A 26,320-nucleotide genomic window follows, 5' to 3' on the forward strand; every position below is an offset into this window, starting at 1 on the left:
AATAAATCCTCAATTTTTTCTCAAACTGTAATCGTTTGTTCCTCTGTACAGGTACATTACATCTACCGATTTCCCTCTCATTTGGATAATTTACTCGTGGTGCGTCGTTTCTTTCTCTTTGTCTTAGAATGTATTAACTACATCTGTACTCCGCAAGCCACCTTATGGTGTCGGAGTGTGGCGGAGTGTGCTTGTGGCACCCCTATCATCCTCCCCCTCCCCTCCCCCACCTTTCTTGTTCCATTAACAGGTGGTGCGTAGAAAGGAAGACTGTCTAGTTGTACCCATTTAAAGAGACGTAACTTTAGTACACATCGGGTTTTTCTTAATCAAGAGATATGTGTGCTGCTGACCCTTTTAAAGTGTAAGGCCGGCTAGTATTCCGCCAAACAATCCCACTTCTTGTAAACAAATTATAGAGTTGCAAGCTCTTATCTTCAGGTGGCTCTATTTAACATGAAATTGAAATTTGGTAATAGTACTATGTTATGACATCTGGCCAGCTGAATACTTTAACTAAGGGGAGTGAAAGTTAAGAGCAGGTACAGAATGAGCCTGGTTAATACAGTCGAAGCGTGGACATCACCTGCGGGCGTAAACCAAAGGTGCAGAGTTTTTATCGAGAAAGAGGATGTTTATTCCTTATTCAGAGTACAATTGGGCGCGCCCAATTTGGATTACAATAGGCATTCCGGCATGTGATGACAAACGCAAAATTTTGGGATCCAACAGTCACTGCCAGAAAAACAATTTTTTTTCCTTAATTGTATTTTCATTCCTTTACCACTTAAAGGTTGCCTATTAGATGTGAAAGTTTGGAAGCATTGGTACAATATTGTGCTCTTCAGCCAAAAGAGTAACTAGGAAAATTTTGGGTCAAAAAAGAAAAAAATACATGAATGTCCATTTCGATCAGAGTTGTGAGCAAGCGAAGCTACTAAAGAGCTAGCGAACCAGTCACAATCAAACCATAACCGAACTAGTCACAATCAAACTATAAAGCCAAAGCCGAAGAACATACAGACTAAAGGTAAATAAGGAAGTTCAAAAGTATTCCAGCATTTATTGTGATATAAAATTACGCAGGCAAAGATTTTAATGGCATATTAAAATAATGGAACCAATTAGACTAACTAGACAAGTTGTGAAATTCTATGAAACTCATAGTAAAGCTACAAACTGAGACAACACTCGTTAAAGGGATCGTAGGTGGTAAAAGAAGAGATGAGAGAAGCAGGGATAGTATAATTTGAAATACAGAAATTGACGACTAAACAGTCGGCCAGGCATAAAAACGCAAGAAAACCGGAATACTTAGATTAAGTATAGCAAAAGAATACAATCTGAGATAATGAGAATAATATGCGCACAAAAAAGACTATGAGAAAATTCTAAAATATCCTTCGTTGTACATCGCTTGGTCCCTTAGGACCCAGGCGTGGGTAATAATTAAAAAAATAATCCTCTGTAGATTGGATCCTGAGAATAAATAGAAAATCGTGCAAATAAGGAGAAGTCAGTTCCCGCCATAGCTATGAGCCAGAGTAAATCGAATTAAAAAAAGAGCAGTTGTTGACTGCGACGCGCTCCTTGCGATAAGGCCCAGCCATTAGTAGCACGCTATCGGACCGTCTACGACTGCGACCTTGCGTTCTTTCGTATTTCTTTGGTTACAACCATCCTCTCGGTAAGTAGCTTACAACGGCTTTGGTGTTATGGTTTGATTGTGACTGGTTCGCTAGCACTTTAGTAGCTTCTCTTGCTCACGACAACTCTGCACGAAATGGATTTTCATGTACTTATTTATTTGCTGTCATTTACATTTAAAATGACTCTCAGTGACTAAGAAATATCGTGTTTTCACCATATTAAATTGTACATACCCATAAAATGAAGTTTATTTAGTTTCTTAGCGATTTAACAAAGTTGCAGCTTTATGTACTCGGAAACTTAAAACTAATTAGATAACGTAAAAATTAACAATTTATGTTAAGGAAAATATAGAGAAAGAGAGTTAAGAATCGTAGAATACCACCACCGATTTTGTCCACGGGGTGTACCTCAGAAAGACATTGAGTCTGTCAGCCACAACCCGATCTACTACCACTCGCCATTCGAGGGCGATTCTTTCATCTACTTGCACTTAAATGGTGTGATCCTTCATCTAGTTTAGGTTCTGTCTAGTTTGTGCTCTACATGTCAGCATTTGCTATCTTTTGTTTCTACATTTACCTTCAATCTAGTATTACTGTCTACTGTATACTAGTTTTCATGACACTCTGTTGATAATCATCAGTTAAGTTTCAGTATGATACTTTTCGTAGTTTTACTAGTCTAGATTCAATAGAAATATACCATGGATTTTTGTATGCATAAGCGTTCCATACCTAGGTATATAGGACTCATTTCCATCAGCAGCTAACAATTCTGACGCATCACCGAGCCTATGTTAGTACTTTACAATTAACCATTCTCTAATGACTCATTTTCAATTGCGCCGCAGTTGTTTGATCTGCTGTCACTACTACCCTTGTCTGTCTCGTTACTATAGTCCGTAGAATCGTTCGTTGCATGAGCTCGTTGCCCCTTGTATTCTCGTAGCTACAAGTGTTTATGTAGCGATCTACGCTACTGGCCTTTAAAATTGCTACACCAAGAAGAAATGCAGATGATAAACGGGTATTCATTGGACAAAAATATTATACTATAACTGACATGTGATTACATTTTCACGCGATTTGGGTGAATAGATCCTGAGAAACCAGTACCCAGAAGAACCACCTCTGGCCGTAACAACAGCCTTGATACGCCTGGGAGAGTTTGGATGGCGTGTACAGGTACAGCTGCCCATGCAGCTTCAACACGATACCACAGTTCGTCAAGAGTAGTGACTGGCGTATTGTGACGAGCCAGTTGCTCGGCTACCACTGACCAGACGTTTTCGATTGGTGAGAGATCTGAAGGATGTGCTGGCCAGGGCAGCAGTCGAACGTTTTCTGTATCCACAAAGGCCCGTACAGGACCTGCAACATGCGGTCGTGCATTATCCTTCTGAAATGTAGGGTTTCCCAGGGATCGAATGAACGGTAGAGCGTCGGGTCGTAACATATCTGAAACGTAACGTCCAGTGTTCAAAGTGCTGTCAATGCGAACAAGAGGTGACTGAGACGTGTAACCAATGGCACCCCATACCATCACGCGGGGTGGTACGCCAGTATGGCGATGACGAATACACGGTTCCAATGTGAGTTCACCGCGATGTCGCCAAACACGGATGCGACCATCATGGTGCTGTAAACAGAACCTGGATTCATCCGAAAAAATGACGTTTTGCCATTAGTGCACCCAGGTTCGTTGTTGAGTACACCATTGCAGGCGCTCCTGTCTGTGACACAGCGTCAAGGGTAACCGCATCCTTGGTCTCCGAGCTGATAGTCTATGCTGCTGCAAACGTCGTCGAACTGTTTGTGCAGATGGTTGTTGTCTTGCAAACGTCCCCATCTGTTGACTCAGGGGTCGAGACGTGGCTGTACGATCCGTTACAGCCATGCGGATAAGATGCCTGTCATCTCAACTGCTAGTGATACAAGGCCGTTGGGATCGAGCATGGCGTTCCGTATTACCCTCCTGAACCCACCGATTACATATTCTGCTAACAGTCATTGGATCTCGACCAACGAGAGCAGCAATGTCGCGATACGAAAAACGGCAGTCGGGATAGGCTACAATCCGACCTTTATCAAAGTCGGAAACGTGATGGTACGCATTTCTCCTCCTTACACGAGGCATCACAACAACGTTTCACCAGGAAACGCCGGTCAACTGTTTGTGTATGAGAAATCGGTTGGAAACTTTCCTCATGTGAGCACGTTGTAGGTGTCGCCACCGGCGCCAACTTTGTGTGAATGCTCTGAAAAGCTAATAATTTGCATATCACAGCATCTTCTTCCTGTCGGTTAAATTTCGCGTCTTTAGCACGTCATCTTCGTGGTGTAGCAATTTTAATGGCCAGTAGTGTAGATGTTCTGTCCGCACAGTTGTTTGGATCGTCCACGGGGTCTTGTCTCTAAGTGATTATGTTTAGTCGTCGTGTGAGGGTGCTAGTCGTGTTTCCTGCGACCAATGGTCACAGTACTGACGTTTTTGCTCTGGGGTCCTTCTGTCTCCAGAGACACGACGATTCTCCAAAATGGGCACAATATAGATCGTAGTACAGCTAGACTCAGTGGTCTGGTGTCAGGTGAGTATGTCCCAGCGACGCAGCAGAGGCTCGCCTGTGCGACGTACCTTCCAGTTCATGACGGCGCCCTTGCGTTGTCGCGCGCGCGTCTTGCTCTTGGTCTTGATGACCATGACGCCGCGCTGCTCCTGGCTGGGGTCGTCGCTGGGCCCCAGGGAGATGCTGTACTCCTGCAGGTACTGGTGCGCCGCCGCCTGGTTCACCGCGCGTTCCAGCGACACCACGATCTTCGCCCACTGCAAAACGAGTCAGGGTACAAGCCGAGGCTCCCCATAATAGTAGTAAAACTATTTAAAGTTTCTAAAATGTCGTGTTTTATTAGGAACGGACGCCTCTGCACGAGATGCTTCACAGACTTGTACCAGTGGCTACTTATTCAAACACAAAATGCAAATATTAGAAAATAAATTTGATAGGAAATGCCAAATGCCGAAGCAGTCATGGCTAGTGGAGAATAGCCAACTGTAGAGGCACTGTAATCTCCCTCTCGCTATATTTTGCTGATGCTTAATCTACGGTTTTCTTTGCGGCGATCGAACATTGGTAAGGGTTAGTTAAAAGAGAGACCACGCTTCGTAAGAAACTTGGTCGTGTTTCCTAACATGGAACTCTGCCTCTTTTCCTTACTAATATTGAAGTGAAATTTAAACGGAATGGTTGCTCCCAAAGGATAACAATTCATACAATTTACTTCGTTTATTGAGCTGGTACTTAACGCACTTACTAACAATTGTTAAACCCCAACTTTTAATATTAGCTGTTAAATTTAGTTCGACTGTCATACTGAGGATTGCCATTGTTGTTTTCTTTCTGCGAATTAAACTACGACACAATAAAACTTCGCTTTAATATTAATAAGCGTTCAACTAATAAAAGGGGGCGATCGAAAAGTTTCCATTCGAAGACTGTACCGCTCCGGTCGCAGATTCGAATCCTGCCTCGGGCATGGATGTGTGTGATGTCTTAGGTTAGTTAGGTTTAAGTAGTTCTAAGTTCTAGGGAACTGATGACCTCAGAAGTTAAGTCCCATAGTGCCCAGAGCCATTTGAGCCATTTTTTGAAGAGTGTACAGTCAAGAATCGGTATGCCAATTTGGCAAAATCGCCGTGAACACTGACAAGGGAACCGTCCATTCTGTAAATCACGGATTTTGATGCGCTTCAAATATGTTGTAGAGGCACTTGCCTTGAGTATCTGGCTAACCGTTTTTTTTAGCGACGGGCCTTGGTTTTTGAAGTTCATTGCGCGCTTTGTATATACGTAATATTACACACATTTCGAATAAGTCAGCGTAGCGCAGCGGTAAAGGTTCACGGCTACCGCGCTGGAAGTATTGTCTTCGAATCCTGCTCGTTTTCTATGTTTTTTTTTTTTCAAAATCGACCGAATTTTTCAATTTTATTTCAAAGAATATCAACAAACATTGTAAGGTGTGCGATATTATAAAGATATATTCAGTTATTAATTTTTTCAAATGTTCATTCCGTTTGTGGTTCGCAATTGAAGTTCCAAATGTTCGTACAACGGTCGCTTCTTGTATCGGTCGCTTCTTGTATCACCGAAATCGATCTCCGCCCATTATCGTCCCATCTCCCGTGAATACCGTTAGCTGTAACGGGAACCCCAGCTCCTAGGCCGATGAAGATGCGAGTTACATTCCTTTACGTTCGCATCGAACTAGAGCGTCAGTTGCTCGCAAAGCGTCTCTAGTGCCGTGTGTTAGAAAAATTCTGTGAAATGGAAGAACAAAGTGTTTCTTCAGTAGTGCAGCCAGAAGAAGATCCTCAAGTAGAGGAGTTGAACGGAGAATCAAAAGGCGAAATCACAAATGCCATTAAATACACCGAAAATCTACTCCGCAATTTGAATCTCGTAACGAATACACCGCCTAGCGTGATCTCTGCCAATTCCGTTGCAACTGGGAATGAGATATGTATCGCAATACAGGATCTCTTGGTCGAAAGACAGATCATTATTGATGGTGAACTGATAGATTTCAACGAAGAAGATGAATTGGGAGAATATGATGCAAACAACAAACTGAATGAATATTTGAAAAATTAATAACTGAATATATCTTTATAATTTCGCACACCTTACACTGTTTGTTGATATTCTTTGAAATAAAATTGAAAAATTCGATCGTTTTGAAAAAAAAGTACACGAGCAGGACTTGAACACAATACCTCCAGTGCGGTAGCCGTGAACCTTTACCGCTACTCTACGCTGACTTGCTCGAAGTACATCGTATGTTACGGATATACAAAGCGCGCAATGAACTTCGGAATCGATTTTCTCAAAAACCAAAACCGGATAGCCAGATACTCCGGGTAAGTGCCTCTACGACGTATTTGAAGCGCATCAGAATCAGTGATTTACAGTATGGAGGGTCCCCTTGTGAGACAATCATCCCATCTACGCAGCAGGTTGAAGATACCCATTTGGTAAAACATCGTGTCCTGCTGCGTAAAGAAGTCTGTAACTGCCTGCTGCACATCTTCGTCCGACATGAATCGTCGACCCTTCATGACCTTTTTTAAGAGACTGAAGGCTTGATCAAGACTCTTGGGTGGGTGCTCGGGTGTCTCCCACTTAAGTTGTCGTAACTTCTGCTTTATGACATATCCGGTATAGGGACGTTATTATCACGAAGCAGCAGCGTCCCTTCGCGTACCATTCCACAACGGTGGTTTTCGACAGAAATGCTGCCCCTTACACATTCTTCATACTCCGATGGATGTCTACCTGTGTTTGTGTTTCGGCAGTCAAAAAAAGAATTACAGTACACTGGTCCTGTCTGAACGCGTTTGGTAAAAACGTCATCACAGTTCACAGACATGTCACAACAATCCCTTGCCTATGTGTCTGTGCTTATACACCAGCATCGGAGTAGCGCTATGTTGCATATACGTTGCAGCAAGTACCCGCAGACGGTAACTTTTTCATCGCCCTTCGCAATATAGCCCGCTACTGACTGAGAATGACGTCACTGATTTGTGCACATTTCGCACCATTCGCGAATAAACATATTAGTCATTCTCTGCTTTCCTAGCATTCGACTGAAAACTTCCTAACTCAGATTTCATTAACATCTGCAAACTGTTCATATTTTCTGGAGCGACTCTGTTTCATACGATCGCTCTACGCGAGACCTGAACGACTGATCTCATCTCGCATAAACGGTAGCGCTTGGGCATTGTTGACCAAAACAGCAAGACACTGCCTCCTGTCAGAAACGATGCACTCAGCTCAATGTTTCACAGGACCAGCGACGCGTAAGGATACAATTGATCATGCAAGTAATGATGGTAGAACCTTTAACAGTCCGCATAACTTTGGGAATACATACAGCACAATTAAGTAATCCTTTGGAGAAAGAGAAAGAGTTGGAGGAACGTCGTGAGCTCAGGCAACAAGATAGTACTAACCAAAGAACGAAAGGCTGAGAGCTGGACGTAATATATAGAAGGGCTATACAAAGGAAACTAACTTCAAGACATTACTGTGGATTTTTTTTTTTTTTTACTCTTTTCGTTCTCCACTGCTAGCAGTGGGGCAGGCTGTACGAGATATGCCCCACTTGAGAGTCACGGTTCTACAGGGTGATCAAAAAGTCAGTATAAATTTGAAAACTTAATAAACCACGGAATAATGTAGCTAGAGAGGTAAAAATTGAGACACATGCTTGGAATGACATGGGGGTTTATTAGAACAAAAAAAAAGTTCACAAAATGTCCTAAAGATGGCGCTGGTCAGCAAAACTGCTACCGTGACGAGTGAGAGGTATGCCGATATGTTACAGAATCGCATCATCCCCAGCCCGGCTGATAAACACCTGCTGGAACGTACGATGCTTATGCAGGATGGCGCTCCACCCCATATTGCTAGACGCGTGAAAGATCTCTTGCGCGCGTCGTTTGGTGATGATCGTGTGCTCAGCCGCCACTTTCGTCATGCTTGGCTTCCCAGGTCCCCAGACCTCAGTCCGTGCGATTATTGGCTTTGGGGTTACCTGAAGTCGCAAGTGTATCGTGATCGACCGACATCTCTAGGGATGCTGAAAGACAACATCCGACGCCAATGCCTCACCATAACTGCGGACATGCTTTACAGTGCTATTCACAACATTATTCCTCGACTACAGCTATTGTTGAGGAATGATGGTGGACATATTGAGCGTTTCCTGTAAAGAACATCATCTTTGCTTTGTCTTACTTTGTTATGCTGATTATTGCTATTCTAATCAGATGAAGCGCCATCTGTCGGACATTTTTTGAACTTTTGTATTTTTTGGTTCTAATAAAACCCCATGTCATTCCAAACATGATGTCAATCTGTACCTCTCTATCTACATTATTCCGTGATTTATTCAGTTTTCAAATTTATACCGACTTTTTGATCACCCAGTATTCGGTCAAATGTCAGACAAGCTGATAATTGGACAAATTCGGGACTCTAATTGGGAATAGACGTAGAGAAGCATTTGTAGACATAGAGAAAGCTTTTGACAATGTTGACTGGAATACTCTCTTTCAAATTCTAAAGGTGGCAGGGGTAAAATACAGGGAGCGAAAGGCTATTTACAATTTGTACAGAAACCAGATGGCAGTTGTAAGAGTCGAGGGACATGAAAGGGAAGCAGTGGTTGGGAAGGGAGTAAGACAGGGTTGTAGCCTCTCCCCGATGTTATTCAATCTGTATTTTGAGCAAGCAGTAAAGGAAACAAAAGAAAAATTCGGAGTAGGTATTAAAATCCATGGAGAAGAAATAAAAACTTTGAGGTTCGCCGATGTCATTGTAATTCTGTCAGAGACAGCAAAGGACTTGGAAGAGCAGTTGAACGAAATGGATGGTGTCTTGAAAGGAGGATATAAGATGAACATCAACAAAAGCAACCCGAGGATAATGGAATGTAGTCGAATTAAGTCGGGTGATGCTGAGGGAATTAGATTAGGAAATGAGACACTTAAAGTAGTAAAGGAGTTTTGCTATTTTGGGAGCAAAATAACTGATGATGGTCGAAGTAGAGAGGATATAAAATGTAGACTGTCAATGGGAAGGAAAGCGTTTCTGAAGAAGAGAAATTCGTTAACATTGAGTATAGATTTAAGTGTCAGGAAGTCATTTCTGAAAGTATTTGTATGGAGCGTAGCCATGTATGGAAGTGAAAGATGGACGGTAAATAGTCTGGACAAGAAGAGAATAGAAGCTTTCGAAATGTGTTGCTACAGAAGAATGCTGGAGATTAGATGGGTAGATCACATAACTAATGAGTAGGTACTGGATAGGATTGGGGAGAAGAGGAGTTTGTGGCACAACTTGACCAGAAGAAGGGATCGGTTGGTAGGACATGTTCTGAGGCATGAAGGGATCACCAATTTAGTACTGGAGGCCAGCGTGGAGGGTAAAAATCGTAGGGGGAGACCAAGAGATGAATACAATAAGCAGATTCAGAAGGATGTAGGTTGCAGTAGGTACTGGGAGATGAAGATGCTTGCACAGGATAGAGTAGCATGGAGAGCTGCATCAAACCAGTCTCAGGACTGAAGACCACAACAACAACAACAACAACAATTGGGAATAAAGTGGTGGGGCTTACCAGTTCCGGCATATACCAAAGGAAACCTCCCGAAAATCTTAATCGGAATCGGGGAATAGAATCATATTAATTTATTTCCATATTAATTTATTCTCCGACGAGAACGTTGTCCCAACCAAATATTAAAATGTTGTGTATGTGTGACGTGTCTGTACACTATGTGATCAAAAGTAAGCCCCAAAATATACCTTTTTCATATTATGTGCATTGTGCTGCCACCTACTGCCACGTACTCCATATCAACGACCTCAGTAGTCATTAGACATCGTGAGGGAGTAGAATGGGGCGCTCCACAGAACTCACGAAGTTCAAACGTGGTCAGGTGATTGGGTGTCACTTGTGTCATACGTCTGTATGCGACATTTCTACATTCCTAAACATCCCTAGGTCCACTGTTTCCAATGTGGTAGTGAAGTGGAAATGAGAAGGGACACGTACAGCACAAAAGCGTACAGGCCGTCCTCGTCTGTTGACTGACAGAGACCACCGACAGTTGAAGAGAGTCGTAATGTGTAATAGGCAGACATCTATCCAGACCATCACACAGGAACTCCACTGCATCAGGATCCACTGCAAATACTATGACAGTTGGGCGGGAATTGAGAAAACTTGGATTTCGTGGTCGAGCAGCTGCTCATAAGCCACACATCACGCCGGTAAATGTCAAACGACGCCTCGCTTGGTGTAAAGAACGTAAATATTGGACCATGTAGTGGGACGTGAAATCGAAGCGTCCCCCATCCACCAGTGTCAGCCCAGTTTGCAGGTGAATATAAGTTTAATTTACTGTTTTGTTTATGTATTTTTGTAATATTTGTAATAGCTGTGAATTATCTAAAGTTTTGTATTTATTATTTATGTTTCATGTACGGAGAGGGCGGCGCAACGAACAGAGACAGCTTCTTCGCTGCCGGGACCAGAGAGAAAATTGCTGGCCACTATACGTCGCGGGTCGACAGCCAAAGAGCAACAGAAGATCCTGAAACCGAGTTGTTGCGTCGTGCTTCTAAAAATTAAATAACTGAGAATTTGTAATGTTTGTACAACAATGACGTCATAGAAAGTTTAATCATGTTGTAAATGTTCAGTTCTGTCTCGTCAAGGCTCAGGTTCACGTTTATATGTAGGAAGATAATAAACCAGTGGATGCTACTAAAGTTGAAATACGTGTTCCGAGAATTTATTTATGAAGAATTATGTTACGTAATTTATTTGACAAGATTATTAATTTTTGATAATGTTCATCGCGAGTTTGAATCTCGAAAGTTTATTCAATATGGTTCTAATATTTATTAAATCAGATAACGTGCATTAATATAATTTCTGAGGAGAAACCAATTGGACTGAGTGACGTGATTCTGCGCATACGACTCAAATGATGTTTTACAGTTTCGTTCAAGAACCATTCTGAGACAATTTAAAAAGAGTGTAAATAATTTTGAAGTGTGTTGTAACTGACATAGGTGACGAAGTCTACACATGGTCATATGAAAAAAGAAAATCATTTATAAAAAACTTACGTCGTTACACTACAACCACTGAACAGTGGAAAAACGTTGTGTGGAGTGACGAATCACGGTACACAAAGCGGCGATCCAATGGCAGGGTGTGGGCGTGGTGAATGCCCGGTGAACGTCATCTGCCAGTGTGTGTAGTGCCAACAGTAAAATTCTGAGGACGTGGTGTTATGGCGTGGTCGTGTTTTTCATGGACGGGGCTTGCAAGCCTTGTTGTTTTGCCTGGCACTATCACAACACAGGCCTACACTGGTGTTTTAAGCACCTTCTTGCTTCCCACTGTTGAAGGGCAATTCAGGGATGGCGAATACATATTTCAACACGATCGAGCACCTGTTCATAATGAACGGCCCGTGGCGGAGTGGTTACACGACAATAATATCCCTGTAATGGACTGGCCTGCACAGAGTCCTGACTTGAATCCTATAGCACACCTTTGGGATGTTTTGGAATGCCGACTTCGTGCCAGGCCTCACCTACCGCTATAGACACCTCTCCTCAGTGCAGCAGTCCGTGAAGAACGGGCTGCTATTCCCCAAGAAACCTTCCAGCACCCGATTGAACATAGGCCTGCGAGAGTGGAAGCTGTCAGTAAGGCTAAGGGTGGGCCAACACCATATTGAATTGCAGCATCACCGATGAAGGGCGTCACGAACTTGTAGGTCATTTTCAGCCATGTGTCCGGATACTTTTGATCACATAGTGCCTGTTGTGTGAGTATATATTTGTTACTGAACGGAGTGATATGCTGTTGCCACGCATTGTGGAAAAGGAAGAGGAAGTAGATGAACATGACATGAAAGATATTATAGTGTGAGAAGAACTTGACAGAGCGCTGAAAGACCGAAGTCGAGACATGGGACCTATGGTAGCTGGTATTCTTCCATAATTCTTGAGATCTTTGGGAGCAGTTACTGTTGTACCGGACGAAAGTACACTCGTCAGCACATAGTAGGTTCTTTACTTTGCTCCTGGAGAAGACTGAGTGGATAGTATAACACATGAAATATTAGTTCACTTTATTATAAAATAGAAAAGAAGAATTACTTAATTCCACAATCTCATGAATATTTACCACTGTCTCTGAGCATTAATGTATCACTTGCTACGTATCTGAGCTCAGTGAGAGTACATTTAACAATAACTTTTAGATAGGGTTCTGCCTAATACTTTGAGCACACTGCTGGCCTGCTAGAAGACGATGTTGTTTGCTTAGTCGATAGTCACTGTCTAGGCTGAGCGGTACGGTGCTCGCTGCAAGCTGAAGAACGCTTGTGGTGTCGCTTATTCGTCCATGCAGCTATTATCTTCCTTTGTAGTTGCGTTGCAAGGTAACAACTTTGTTTTGGGATCTCGTTCGTTGGAAGACATCACACATATCATAATGAAACTATTACATGTGGTAGCCAAGATATCTGAGACAGACGAAATGCCCTTGCAAAAAACTTGCAAAAAAGGCTGTTGCTGACAAATGTATTACTTAGCGCTGGTATGATCGATGCTTCCGCCACCAAGGGAGCCGAGGGGTTTAGTGTTTCAAGAGAAATCGTATCGAAGATTTAACCGGCAACAGTGTAAGCGGAAAAACGTCATTCGCTAAGTCACAACGCGGACGAAAGTGTATTTTGAGTGGCCGTGACAGACGGTCATTGAAGAGGACTGTGAAGAAAAACAAGGGCCCGGCGGCTGTAAAAGTTACTGCAGCACTGAATGTCGCACTCGCGAACACTGTCAGCACTAAAACAACACGAAGGGAACTCCAAAAGCAGGGAACAGCAGGGCGAGCTGCAATACTGGAAAAACACATGAGTGACGCAAATGGCTCTAACAGGAAAACATGGTGCCGAAGCCATAAAACTTGGACTGCAGAGAAATGAAACAATATCATTTGGTCGGATGAATCTTGTTTCACACTGTCTCCAACTTCTGTTTGCGTCTCAAGAATGGGACACGGTGCAAGTTCGATGATGATTTGGGCAGCCATATCATAGTATTACATGGGCCCCATGATTACTCTGCCTAGGATAAAGTCAGCTCTTATTGTTCAGGACTGGTTTTGTGAACACGAGGCTGAATTGTCGCATCTTCCTTGGACACCACAGTCAGCAGATCTCAATGTTATTCAGCCTTTGTGGTGTAAATTACAGAGAATACGTGATCACTATCCAACTCCATCGTCGTTTCCTGAACGTGTCACTATTTTGCAGGAACAATGGTATAAGATCCCCCCAAAAACCATAAAGGACCTGTATTTTTACGCTGCGAGACTACTGGGAGCTGCTTTGAATGGCAACGGGATTACTACATTATTAGGCTTGGCACTATGTTGTGTTTTTGGTGTGTCCATACTTTTACCAATCGTTATACTTACAGAAGATTGGAAAGGCTGGTGGAAGCAGACATAGTGGAAGATCAATTCGGGTTCCGGAGAAATGTAGGTACACATGAGGCAATACTGGTATTAATGACGTATATTCGATCATAGACTAAAGAAAGGTAAACCATCCTTAATAAGATTTAAAAAAGCTTTTGGCTACGGTGAATGAGATACACTGGTTGAAATTCAGAAGGTAGCAGAGATTTTACGGGGAAAAAAATATCTCCAATTTATGCAGTGACCAAGCTACACTTACGAAAGACGAAAGACATGAAAGGGAAGGAGTGGTGGAGAAGAGAGCTGTGAAGGAAAGCAATGACAAATTTGGAACGGGAATTAGATTTCAGGAAGAAGTAATTAAAACTTTGAGGGTTGCCTATGACATTGTAATCCTGTCAGAGACGACTAAGTACTTAAAATACAGCTGAACGCAATAGGCAGCGTCTTGAAAGAGGTTGTAAGATGAATATTAATAAAAAAATAAAGATAATGGAATGTAGTCGAACAGATAGCACCGCAGAAAACGTCTGCATGGCTGTTCAATCAGTTACTCGCAATGGTCTGATGCTCTTAGTTTTATTTGAAATGCTCCAGTGTTAATGCCCTCATCGCGTCATGAAAAACATGAAAATCAACTCCGACTGTGAGGCGGAAGATCCTAACTCTCCCATTTCATATTCTGCAGGAGATATTCCGTTGCTTCTATAGTCGGAGGACGAACATTAGCGGCCGGCCGAGGTGGCCGAGCGGTTCTAGGCGCTACAGTCTGGAACCGCGCGACCGCTACGGTCGCAGGTTCGAATCCTGCCTCGGGCATGGATGTTTGTGCTGTCCTTAGGTTAGTAAGTTTTAACTAGTTCTAAGTTATAGGGGACTGATGACCTCAGCAGTTAAGTCCCATCGTGCTCAGAGCCATTTGAACCATTTTTTGAACATTAGCGGTGTGGTGACAACATTCATTTTCGGCTTTTTCTGGCATGAGTTTCTCAGCGAGGCAGCCATGGTCCTCGACCCAAGTTTCATTAATCCAATAAATAAAACCTCTCTTCAAATCCCGGAATTAGTCAGGCTTTTGTCCTGGGGATGCGCTTGGACCTCTTTGCTTATTTGTGTAGTAATTCTGCATCTGATATGTTGATTGTGAGTTTGTTTTTGCACATTGTTGAAGAACTTCCATGCCTCAAATCCTGTCACACCTTTGTTCAGTATCTCCTCTTCCTCTTAGTTGACCGAGCGAGGTGGCGCAGTGGTTAGCACACTGGACTCGCATACGGGAGGACGACGGTTCAATCCCGTCTCCGGCCATTCTGATTTAGGTTTTCCGCGATTTCCCTAAATCGTTTCAGGCAAATGCTGGGATGGTTCCTTTGAAAGGGCACGGCCGATTTCCTTCCCAATCCTTCCCTAACCCGAGCTTGCGCTCCGTCTCTAATGACCCCGTTGTCGACGGGACGTTAAACACTACCCACCACCACCACCTCTTATTGACGCACAGGGGAAATTACGAGGTTGCGCCGAGTCGTCAGATTTTGTGATGGTCACACAATCTGTGCGGTATCGAACTCACACACGGTTTCCTATATACTTCTAATATCCGATAGCGCAGACCGCAAAGTCCAGGAATACCATGAATGAATGGAACCGTTTTCTTTACAGACACGCATTTCCATCTGTGTGTAGGCATTCTCAATCCAACACACCCACAAAGATGATTAACTGGCAAACAGAACGGACTTCTCCTTGTAGAGGTAGGTTGCCTTATATCAAAACACTTAGTAAAGAAACCACATGAACCACTGTAACTTAGTTAATAGAGTTCAGGCTGATCCTGTATAACCAGTGGTCTCGGTACAGTAGCAGTCACTAATTCCAGGCCAGAGCCTAAGTTAAAATGCAATATTAGCAGCAGCTAAGCCAACGCTGGCATGGTTACTACGAATCAGCCTTGGCATTACTAAAAATCTATCAGAGCTGTTCATTGGATTCATCAGAGAATATGTCACTGTAAATTTTCTTTAGATATAAAACAGTACTGCCATCAACAAGTTCGGGAAATGTTCGAAATTATCACTAATTCCAGGCCAGAGCCTAAGTTCAAATGCAATATTAGCAGCAGCTAAGCCAACGCTGGCATGGTTACTACGAATCAGCCTTGGCATTACTAAAAATCTATCAGAGCTGTTCATTGGATTCATCAGAGAATATGTCACTGTAAATTTTCTTTAGATATAAAACAGTACTGCCATCAACAAGTTCGGGAAATGTTCGAAATTATTACTAATTTTCAGCACAAAGATACTTTAACACACAATATCTTGTAAATCTCAAAGATGTAGAGGAATTTACTCTTCTGGAATATCAAAAGTTAACAGTGCGCCACATGTCGTATATCATACAAAACTCTCTTACATCAGTTTCAGAATGTGATATATTGTGTGCAGACATGGGGCAGGGCCGTCAGCCTGTAGTGTTACGTCAAAAGAGAAGCAAATTTTTAAGATAATTATGTGACTCAAAAATAAGAACATTTAATTAAATTGAGATGTGGTATTTCATTTAGAAAATAAGTCGCTATTTAATGTATTCAGAAACCGTCACAGTGGTTTATTGTTTGTTCTTGAGACGAGGCGGATGGCCGGCCGGAGTGGCCGTGCGTTTCTAGGCGCTACAGTCTGGAGCCGAGCGACCGCTCCGGTCGCGGGTTCGAATCCTGCCTCGGGCATGGATGTGTGTTAGGTTTAATTAGTTCTAAGTTCTAGGTGACTGATGACCTCAGATGTTAAGTCGCATAGTGCTCAGAGCCATTTGAACCATTTGAACGAGGCGGATGGAAATTACATAATATTATTCGTATTTTTAATGGTGTTGAACAAGTTTGTTGGTGTGACCATTATCTGTATCAAGTACAAAAATGTCGCTTTATAAATTTAAACGCCTTTTTCTTGCTGCAGTCTATATTTATCTATGTTCCAGAAGCGTTTCGTATTTACGTCCACATTAAATCCACAGAAGATACCTTAAAATAACAGGCGAAACGCTCCTGGTCCCTAAATTTCTATGTATTGATGTGCAAAACTTAAGGACGAAAGCAACTTTCGTATGATATGTCACTGCCAAGGAATACAGCTCGATGGAACTTGAACCGTGCATAGAAATAACTGTTAAAAGTATGGTGCAGAACGTAGCTGAAAGAAATACGCAGTAAGACATATAGAAATGACACTTTTATTCGAAGACAATAATTACATTGAAATCACCGTGATTTCTTATGGAACCGTAGACATTGTAAAAGGTGGGACATGGTTCTAATTCGCGTATGTGGTCTCCACGGACGGCAGTGTATGCTCTGCAACGTGTTCTTACGCTGGCGACAAGGCTGGCAAGGAGTTGCTGTGGCAGGGCGTACCGTTCCTCCTACAGGACGGTCGAAAGTTGCTCTATGGTTGTTGGTGCATGTGGCCGTACTGCAGTTCTACGCACAATCTATGGGATTTAAGTCGGGGTGACGGGCAGTCCGACCCATTCATCGAATATCCTCTCTTTCGAAGAACTCCACCTGCGCCGTTCGATGTGGTCACTCAGTATCAACCATAAAAATGCTATCAGGGCCGAATGCATACTAGAGCTGTTGATAAAATCTCAATTTATCGATACTGCTCCTAAAATATAGCGATAACTATAATGGCGATATGCTTTACACGATATATCGACATCGAAACAGAAATAACGAGTGCCGACATTTTTATTTTGTATTCTACATTTTTAACAATATTAGCAAAGTATTCGAAGTTGTTCTTTTGAAACTGGTAGAAGCCGACCTCGGGGAAGATCAGTTTGGATTCCGTAGAAACGTTGGAACACGTGAAGCAATACTGACACTACGACTTATCTTAGAAGAAAGATTAAGGAAGAGCAAACCTACGTTTCTAGCATTTGTGTGCTTAGAGAAAGATTTTGACAATGTTGACTGAAATACTCTCTTTCAAATTCTGAAGGTGGCAGCGGTAAAATACAGGGAACGAAAGGCTATTTACAATTTGTACAGAAAGCAGATGGCAGATATAAGAGTCGAGAGACATGAAAGGGAAGCAGTGGTTGGGAAGGGAGTGAGATAGGGTTGTAGGCTCTCCCCGATGCTATTCAATCTGTATATTGCGCAAGCAGTAAAGGAAACAAGAGAAAAATTCGGAGTAGGTATTAAAATCCATGGAGAAGAAATAAAAACTTTGAGGTTCGCCGATGACATTGTAATTCTGTCAGAGACAGCAAAGGACTTGGAAGAGCAGTTGAACGGAATGGACAGTGTCTTGAAAGGAGGGTATAAGATGAACATCAACAAAAGCAAAACGAGGATAATGGAATGTAGTCGAATTAAGTCGGGTGATGCTGAGGGAATTAGATTAGGAAATGAGACACTTAAAGTAGTAAAGGAGTTTTGCTATTTTGGGAGCAAAATAACTGATGATGGTCGAAGTAGAGAGGATATAAAATGTAGTCTGTCAATGGGAAGGAAAGCGTTTCTGAAGAAGAGAAATTTGTTAACATCGAGTATAAAAAAATGGCTCTGAGCACTATGGGACTCAACATCTGTGGTCATAAGTCCCCTAGAACTTAGAACTACTTAAACCTAACGACATCACACACATCCATGCCCGAGGCAGGATTCGAACCTGCGACCGTAGCTGTCACGCGGTTCCAGACTGAAGCGCCTTTAACCGCACGGCCACACCGGCCGGCAACATCGAGTATAGATTTAAGTGTCAGGAAGTCGTTTCTGAAAGTATTTGTATGGAGTATAGCCATGTATGAAGTGAAACATGGACGATAAATAGTTTAGACAAGAAGAGAATAGAAGCTTTCGAAATGTGGTGCTACAGAAGAATGCTGAAGATTAGATGGGTAGATCACATAACTAATGAGGAGGTATTGAACAGAATTGGGGAGAAGAGGAGTTTGTGGCACTACTTGACTAGAAGAAGGGATCGGTTGGTAGGACATGTTCTGAGGCATGAAGGGATCACCAATTTAGTACTGGAGGGCAGGATAGAGGGTAAAAATCGTAGAGGGAGACCAAGAGATGAATACACTAAACAGATTCAGAAGGATGTAGGCTGCAGTAGGTACAGGGAGATGAAGAAGCTTGCACACGATAGCGTAGCATGGAGAGCTGCATCAAACCAGTCTCAGGACTGAAGACCACCACAACAACAGCTGTAGCACACAATTTTACTTCCATTATGTGAAGGAGTCTTACCACTTGTTGAGCTTTCATCACGTCCAGTCGTTTTCTTTGGCCGAGTGAAGCAAGTATATGTGGCAGAAAAGAAGACCTGCGATTCCACTAGGGTGGCGGTGTGAATGGAATAACAAGGTTCCCGATGTGAAGAAACAGTACACCAGTTGCCTTAAAAAACAATTTTTAACGCAACTAGTGTGCTACTTCTTCACATTGACATTCTTGAAAAACAGTTACTGAAAATGACGAACAAAAATTTAAATGACAAGGTTGGTAGTTGAGGTGGGCGGAGATGTGTGAGGCGAAATGCTGACGTATTCGACGCTCGGCGCTGACAACAGAAACTGCGAAGTTTAGCTTCACCAAGCACGTCTGACACTACAACTTCTTCGTCACTGGCGTTTGAAGAAATGAAAACATACGGAAGTCGACATGAAGTGTTTCCGATAAATCCGGTATGTGACTAAACCGAACTACATGCAGTTACCATTGTTAGCAAAGCAGTTATCGGCAAGCAGGAATGTGTGTTCGTTTTCCTTTCAATTCTTGCTCCAAAGGGAATAGGCAGGCTGCCAACTTGTTGATTTACAGAAATCTAATAATAAATCCATACTTAAATATACAGCTCTGAAACAAGCAGTATATTTTCAATGTGCAGCTGACATTTTTATAAGCAGGTACCTCGATATTTTCTTCCGACGATGTATCGATACACTTTTTCGACATGTTATTTATTTATTTCTTTATTCACGCGTCAAGTTCCGTAGCACCAAATTGGGGAGCAAATATCCTAGGACATGGAACGTGTCAGAACATGAAATTACAATGTAGTTGCCGCTGCCAACCGACCGCGTGGTGAAGAGACGCTGGGGCTGGACTTCAGCCAACTAGTTTTAATTCGACATGGTACCACGGTCCTATAGATTTTAATTTTAATGTTGACTGTGCCTTACTCTGGCATGTTATAGTAATTTTATGCTTCTGAAGAAGGCTGGATTAATTTAACCGAAACCTGGCAAAGACTAGAAAATTTGTGCAACTGAGGCCGATTCTTCAAAATATTAGTCTACCATAGTTGCTGACGGGGTTGCAATATGCTAAAAATTCTTAAAAGTAATAACAGATAAAAATAAAATGTTTATGAACCCAAAAAAGTGAAGCCATAAGTTTAAGTAAACGCAATTAACAATATAAGACGAGAATCAGCGCAAGTTTTCAAGGAACTCCTCAACAGAATAGAGGGAATGAACCATGAGGAAACTCTTCAGTTTCGATATGAAAGCGCTTGGGTTAAGATTTACGAATTCTTGCGATAGCGTGTTGAAAATGGATGCAGCAGTATACTGCTCACCTTTCTGCACAAGACTCAAGGAAGAGCCATCCAAATACAGATTGGATTTCTGCCCAATATTAACTATGTGAAAGCTGCTTATTCTTGGGAATAAGCTGATATTTTTAACAAAGAACGACAGTAAAGAATTTATACAGATTGATTATAATTAAAGTTAAACTTTCAAAACGCTATAGAGATAACAGTACTAGTCATAATGACGTCAAATTGCAACGGATTACTATTGGAGGAGGAGGAAAACGTAAGGCAGAAGAAAAAAAATAGTGTGAAAATTGATCAATAGATGGCGCTGTATTTGTCAGAATAGGTAAATGGAAACACCTGTCATGCGCACGACCCATTGAGGTTGGTATAAACACGCCGGGTACACGGCTTTTCCTCCTTTCGCGTCCGCGACGTTCACCATGACTGTCTGAATGCAGGATCTCGCTCTGCTCGTAAAGCTGTATTACAAGAATGATGACTGTGCATACATCTCTCTGCATTAGTTTCGTACACTGAAGGGTTTGAAAAAAGGCGTTGGTCCGATGACTGCCGTGATCTGGAGAAAATGATTCGGAAATTCGAAAAGACGGCTTTTTTTTTGGTCTGGTAGAGGGAGGAAACGAATTGATTCGACGTCAGTGGAAGCAGTGGCCACAGCAGTGCAGGAGGAGACGAGTGGTGGTGTGCAAACGTGCAATGAACGGGGAATTACCCGAACATTGCACGTAACCGTCAGCATCCTTCTTTGCTATCCATTCAAAATGACCCACGTGCACGAGTTGTTTCCTGTTGACCTGTCAGCAAGAGAGACCTTTGCTTTAGAATTTCTTGCTCGCATGGAAGTGGACAATGATTGACCGTGGAAGATTTTGTGGACAGACGAAGCCTACTCCCATCTGACAGGATACGTATGTCAATACACAGAATTGTCGAATACGGGCAACGGAAAATCCACACGCAAAGCAACCGGTACCATTTCATATTGAAAAGGTTACTGTGTGGTGCGGGTTTACGGCATCAATTGTCATCGGGCCATATTTTTCGAAGAGACAGGTGCTTCCGGTCCTGCTACCGTTCAGGTAAGCGCTGGTAAGCGCTATGAGTGTCTTTTGCGCAACCACATCATTCCAGCTGTGGATGGGATCATTTTTATACAAGATGGCGCACCTCCACACATTGCAAATCCAGTTAAGCAGCTGCTGAAGCGCCATTTCGGAAATGCTAGAATTATAGCCGCCACTTCCCTACAGCCAGGCCGTCCCGATCATCTGATCTTAATCCGTGTGACTTCTGGCTGTGGGGCTATCTGAAAGATGTGTTCAGTGTCCCGATTCCAAACGTAGGTGCATTGAAGGCGCGCATTGCGCAACGCATTCTGAACGTGACCCAAGAAACATTTCCATCAATTGTGGAACATACTGTTTCTCGATTTCAACTTGTTGCAGAAAACGGTGGACAGCATATTGAACATGTTTTGCGCCAGTCACACGGAAATTAATAATCCGATTTGATTTTGATTGATGCTTTTTATGCGGGTTTTGGCCTCAGGGCAACTAAAACCGATGTGATTGATGCTTTTTTGCGGTTTCTGGCTCTTAGAACAATTAAAAACCGGTTTTTCTCATCCAATGTGATATGACCTTGCTGTTGTGGATGAGCTTACGTAACTAACAGTATCACACCTGTGCACCCATACACACTGAGTAATACAGTTTGTTTAACGTCAAACGTACACCTTAGACACTGTTGTATGATTTATTTGTCATTTGTAATCGACCACTATTAGATTATTATTCTTACAGCGCCATTATTGCTACATTTTGTAACTATTTGTTGTTCTTCTGCCATACGTTTTCTACCTTCTCCGATAATATTCCGTTGCAATTTGACATCATTCTGACCAGAGGTGTTATTTCTACAGCGGTTTGAAATTTTAACTATAATCACCCCGTATATTGAGACGCCAGTCTCAAAATACCCAGACTAGTGAACAGCGGTCGACAAGAGGTTCGAAAACCACTTATTGTCCGTACCGCCCGTTTCTGAGCAAAAAATATCCTTTTAGACCGCGAAGAGTTACCCCAAAATATAATACCATACGACATAAGCGAATGAAAATAAACAAAGCAGACTCATTTTCGTGTAGAACGATCACTTACTTCAGATACCTTTCGAATAGTACAAATGCCAGCATTAAGTCTCTGAACAAGGTCCTGAACGTGGGCTTTCCACGACAGTTTACTATCAATCTGAAAATATATAAATTTGAACTGTTCAGTTTCACTACTAATATGCCCATTCTGTGAAATTGAAACGTCGGATTTTGTTGAGTTGTGTGTTAGAAAGTGTAAAAACTGAGTCCTACTGTGATTTAGCGTTAGTTTATTTTCTACACGCCATGAAATTATGTCATGAACTGCACTATTTGAAACAGAGCCAATGTTGCACACAACATCCTTTATTACCAAGCTAGTGTCATTAGAAAACAGAAATATTTTAGAGTAACCTGTAATACTAGAGAGCATATCATTTATATAAATAAGAAACAGGAGTGGATCAACACTGATCCCTGAAGCACCCCACATTTGACCGTACCCCGCTCAGAGCCCACATCACAGCCATTCTCAACACTGTGAGTAATGACCTCTTGCTGTCTGTTGATAAAGTAAGAGGTGAACCAGTTGTAACCTGCTCCCCTTGTTCCGTAATGGTCCAACTCCTGGAGCAATATTTTGTGATCAACACAATCAAACGCCTTAGTTAAATAAAAAAAAAAATGTGCCTAGCGTTCGAGACCTTTTGTTTAACCCATCCTGTACCTCACAGAGAAAAGAGAATATAGCATTTTCAGTTGTTAAGCGACTTCTAAAGCCGAACTGTACATTTGATAGCAAATTATGTGATATAAAATGATCAATTATCGTTACATACACAGCCTTTTCAATAACTTTAGCAAACACTGATGGCATAGAAATAGGTCTAAAATTGTCTACAGTATCCCTTTATTACAGAGTACTTTAATCGTCCAGGGAACTGACCATTCCTAAAGGAAAAATTACAAATATGGCTAAATACAGGCTAACATGTGCAGCACAGTACTTTAATATTCTGCTAGGCACTCCATCATAACCATGAGAGTCCTAAGTCTTCAGAGATTTAATTATTGACTCAGTCTCCCCCTTGTCTCTATCATAGAGGAGTATTTAAGACATCGTTAATGGAAAGGCATTTGCCAAGAGTGTTATATGATTCCCTGTAGAAATTAAATTTTTATTTAATTCACCAGCAATGCTCAGAAAATGATTGTTAAATACTTTATGTATATCTGATTTATCAGTAACAGAAATATTTTTACCGTGAACTGAATCCATATCATCGACCTTGTGCTGCTGACCAGACACTTCCTTCACTACTGACCATATGGTTTTAATTTTATCCTACGAATTAGCTATTCTGTTTGCGCACCACATACTCTGTGCCTTCCTAATAACATTTTTAAGTCCCTTGCAGTACTGTTTGTAATAGGCTACTGTAGCTTGATTGTGACGACTTCTAACATATTGACATAATTCCCACTTTGTTCTACATGGTATGCTTATCCCACTAGTCAGCCACCCAGGCTGCCTTTTACTGCTAGTGCCCTGTATAGAACATTCTAATGGAAAGTATCTCTCAAAGACCGTGAAAAGTGTGTTAAGGAAAGCATTATATTTGTCATCTATGTTTTTGGCACTATAAACATCCTACCACTCTTGTTCCTAAATGAGATTTAAAGAACTCTCTATTGCCATTGGATTAGCTTTTCTACATAGTATGTAATTATATATAACATTGTTTGATTGCAAAAGCCTTTTAATGTTAAGGTTTGTGCATCACGGTCTGAAAGGCCACTCACCCTTTTATTAACAGAATGCGCATCTAATAACGAAGAATGAATAAAAATATTTTCTATGGCTGTGCTACTGTTCCCCTGCACCCTGGTTGGACAAAACATAGTCCGAATCAGATCATATGAGTTTATGAAATTTTGCTACATCCTTTTTCCTTGCACAATCACATACAAAATTAATATTGACGTCGCCATATGCAACAAGTTTTTAGTGCTTCCTATAAAGTGAACCAAGAACCCTCTCTAGCTTGAGCACAAATGCTCTGAATTCAGAGTTAGGGCTTGTGGCGCCCTAGTAGGTACGACGTGTGATCATACGGATGCAATGTTGTGGCGATTTGTGTACATAGTAATTTTAACTTTTACTTTTGACGTGCCAGCTCACCATTCATGTAATATGTTGTGCATTTGGTGATTTAATGGAAAGCATTTTGTGTGCACCTGGCACAACATTTTTATAATAACCTGTACGAAGATCTGACGATGGTAACATAGTTTACTGAAACCGGTTATCCACAACACAGTGCTTTATTGTGATCTTGGCTAAGAATTTTTTCTTCTCCTAAGAAAGTAATGAAAAACAGTTTATAATTTTTTTCAAAGAGATGTAGGCAGTATGCTATTCCGAGGTTGTAAGACTAATGTCGGTCACAGGTAATGACTTCATCTACCTGAATTTGTCTTTTAGTTCATTTCTTAATTATATATTTAAGGCTCAGGTCATAGGAAGTGTATTACCTCAATGAATAGTATTAAAGAGCCACCTTGTAGCAGTTGTTGAACTGAATTCAGTCCACATTTCGATATTCTTACCTGAATGCCAAAAATTACCTGCTGGCAGAAAAATCTGTCTGTTCACAAGAAGAAGGGGAGCGGGAAACGGAAGAAGGAAGTTCCGACTATAGCTCCCAGCACACTGTCTGCTGAGGCGTGAGGGTTAGTGAGGGAGTAACGAATTGCTTTTACGTTACGCATTGCTGGCTTACGCTTGCTCTCACTTGTCAATTTATGCTCCACGCGGATTGACAGTGCTATCTATTGACCGCTATAGCAGCTGTCGGCCGTTATGTATAGAATGTCCATGAAGGTAAAAACTGAGACATTGGCGTAACAAAAGCTTACAGGATTTGTGAAATTGAAATTGAGGCGGTTAGAAGCAAAGCCGAATAAGTGACAAAACCGAATGTTTGGAGGTATGTGGACCATATTGTAGCTGAAAAACCAATCTACTTGGTGGCAAAGGGTGTATCAGGTGATCTGAACTGTTTCCTAGCCATTATCTAAAGAACTAATGTTTTCTGATGCAAGTGCACATGCATGTCTTTGGTTCCAAACATAAAGTATTTACATCTACGGAGTGAGCATAGTCTACTGCGCATGTTCTAAACATAAAACTGAGCTAGTCACGCGATTTTGGGACGATGCTGCTCATCTAAAATTTGTGATATCAGCGAAACTTGAACGATACACGTATTCGCCTCGTTTTATATACTTTTCTGCACTTTTGAGTTTTAGTAACAGCTATGGTGCAGTATTGTCGCTGTTACGGATGTAAAAAGAAGTATGTGAAAGGAGGATCCGTTGCTTTTCATAGGTATGTACAACAAAAATAATTTTATGGCCATGTGCTTACGAGACACGTCATAGATAAATTTGCAAGTAAGTTTGAGTAAACTGCCAGTCAGTGTATATATATTCGTGCAATGTTCATATGGAGATAAAATTTTTACACGATTGTCTGATTAATTTTCTCCAATTTATGTAAGTTCCTAAATTCTTGTGTGTGTCTGTTTCTGTATGAGACAGTTTCCTATACAGTCTCATTGTAACGTAATTAATTAGAACACAATAGACAATATGAGTCAGTGAAAAAGCAAAACCTAAAAAAAAGTATTGTTGGCTGTCACTTCTTTTATTACTTCAAAATTTTAGGTTTACTTTTCTGATGAGATGGCGAAAAAATGTTATAGATAGTCTATAAAAAGCAGAAGGGTAAATAAAGAAGGAATGAAAATTACAATGAACAAGCGGGTGGTACAAGTCGCTTACCGTATTTACTGTAACTGTTTCAAAGGTCCAAATGCATTCGTTTTTCGTGACATTTCGGCGCCGTCTACAGGTCACTG

At 41.7% G+C, this 26,320-nt stretch overlaps 1 protein-coding gene across 1 annotated transcript in view; it reads right to left on the bottom strand.

Moving 5' to 3' along the window:
- LOC126486316 (uncharacterized) overlaps positions 1 to 26,320 on the bottom strand; it is a 259,900-nt gene that overhangs the window by 81,568 nt on the left and 152,012 nt on the right. The window contains exon 12 of the mRNA XM_050108943.1: positions 4,288 to 4,476. Coding sequence (XP_049964900.1) covers positions 4,288 to 4,476 — 189 coding nt within the window. The remainder of the gene's footprint in view (positions 1 to 4,287; positions 4,477 to 26,320) is intronic.

The sequence above is a fragment of the Schistocerca serialis genome, chromosome 1 (genome assembly GCF_023864345.2).
Source record: "Schistocerca serialis cubense isolate TAMUIC-IGC-003099 chromosome 1, iqSchSeri2.2, whole genome shotgun sequence".
In the NCBI taxonomy this organism is placed as follows: Eukaryota; Metazoa; Arthropoda; class Insecta; order Orthoptera; family Acrididae; genus Schistocerca; species Schistocerca serialis.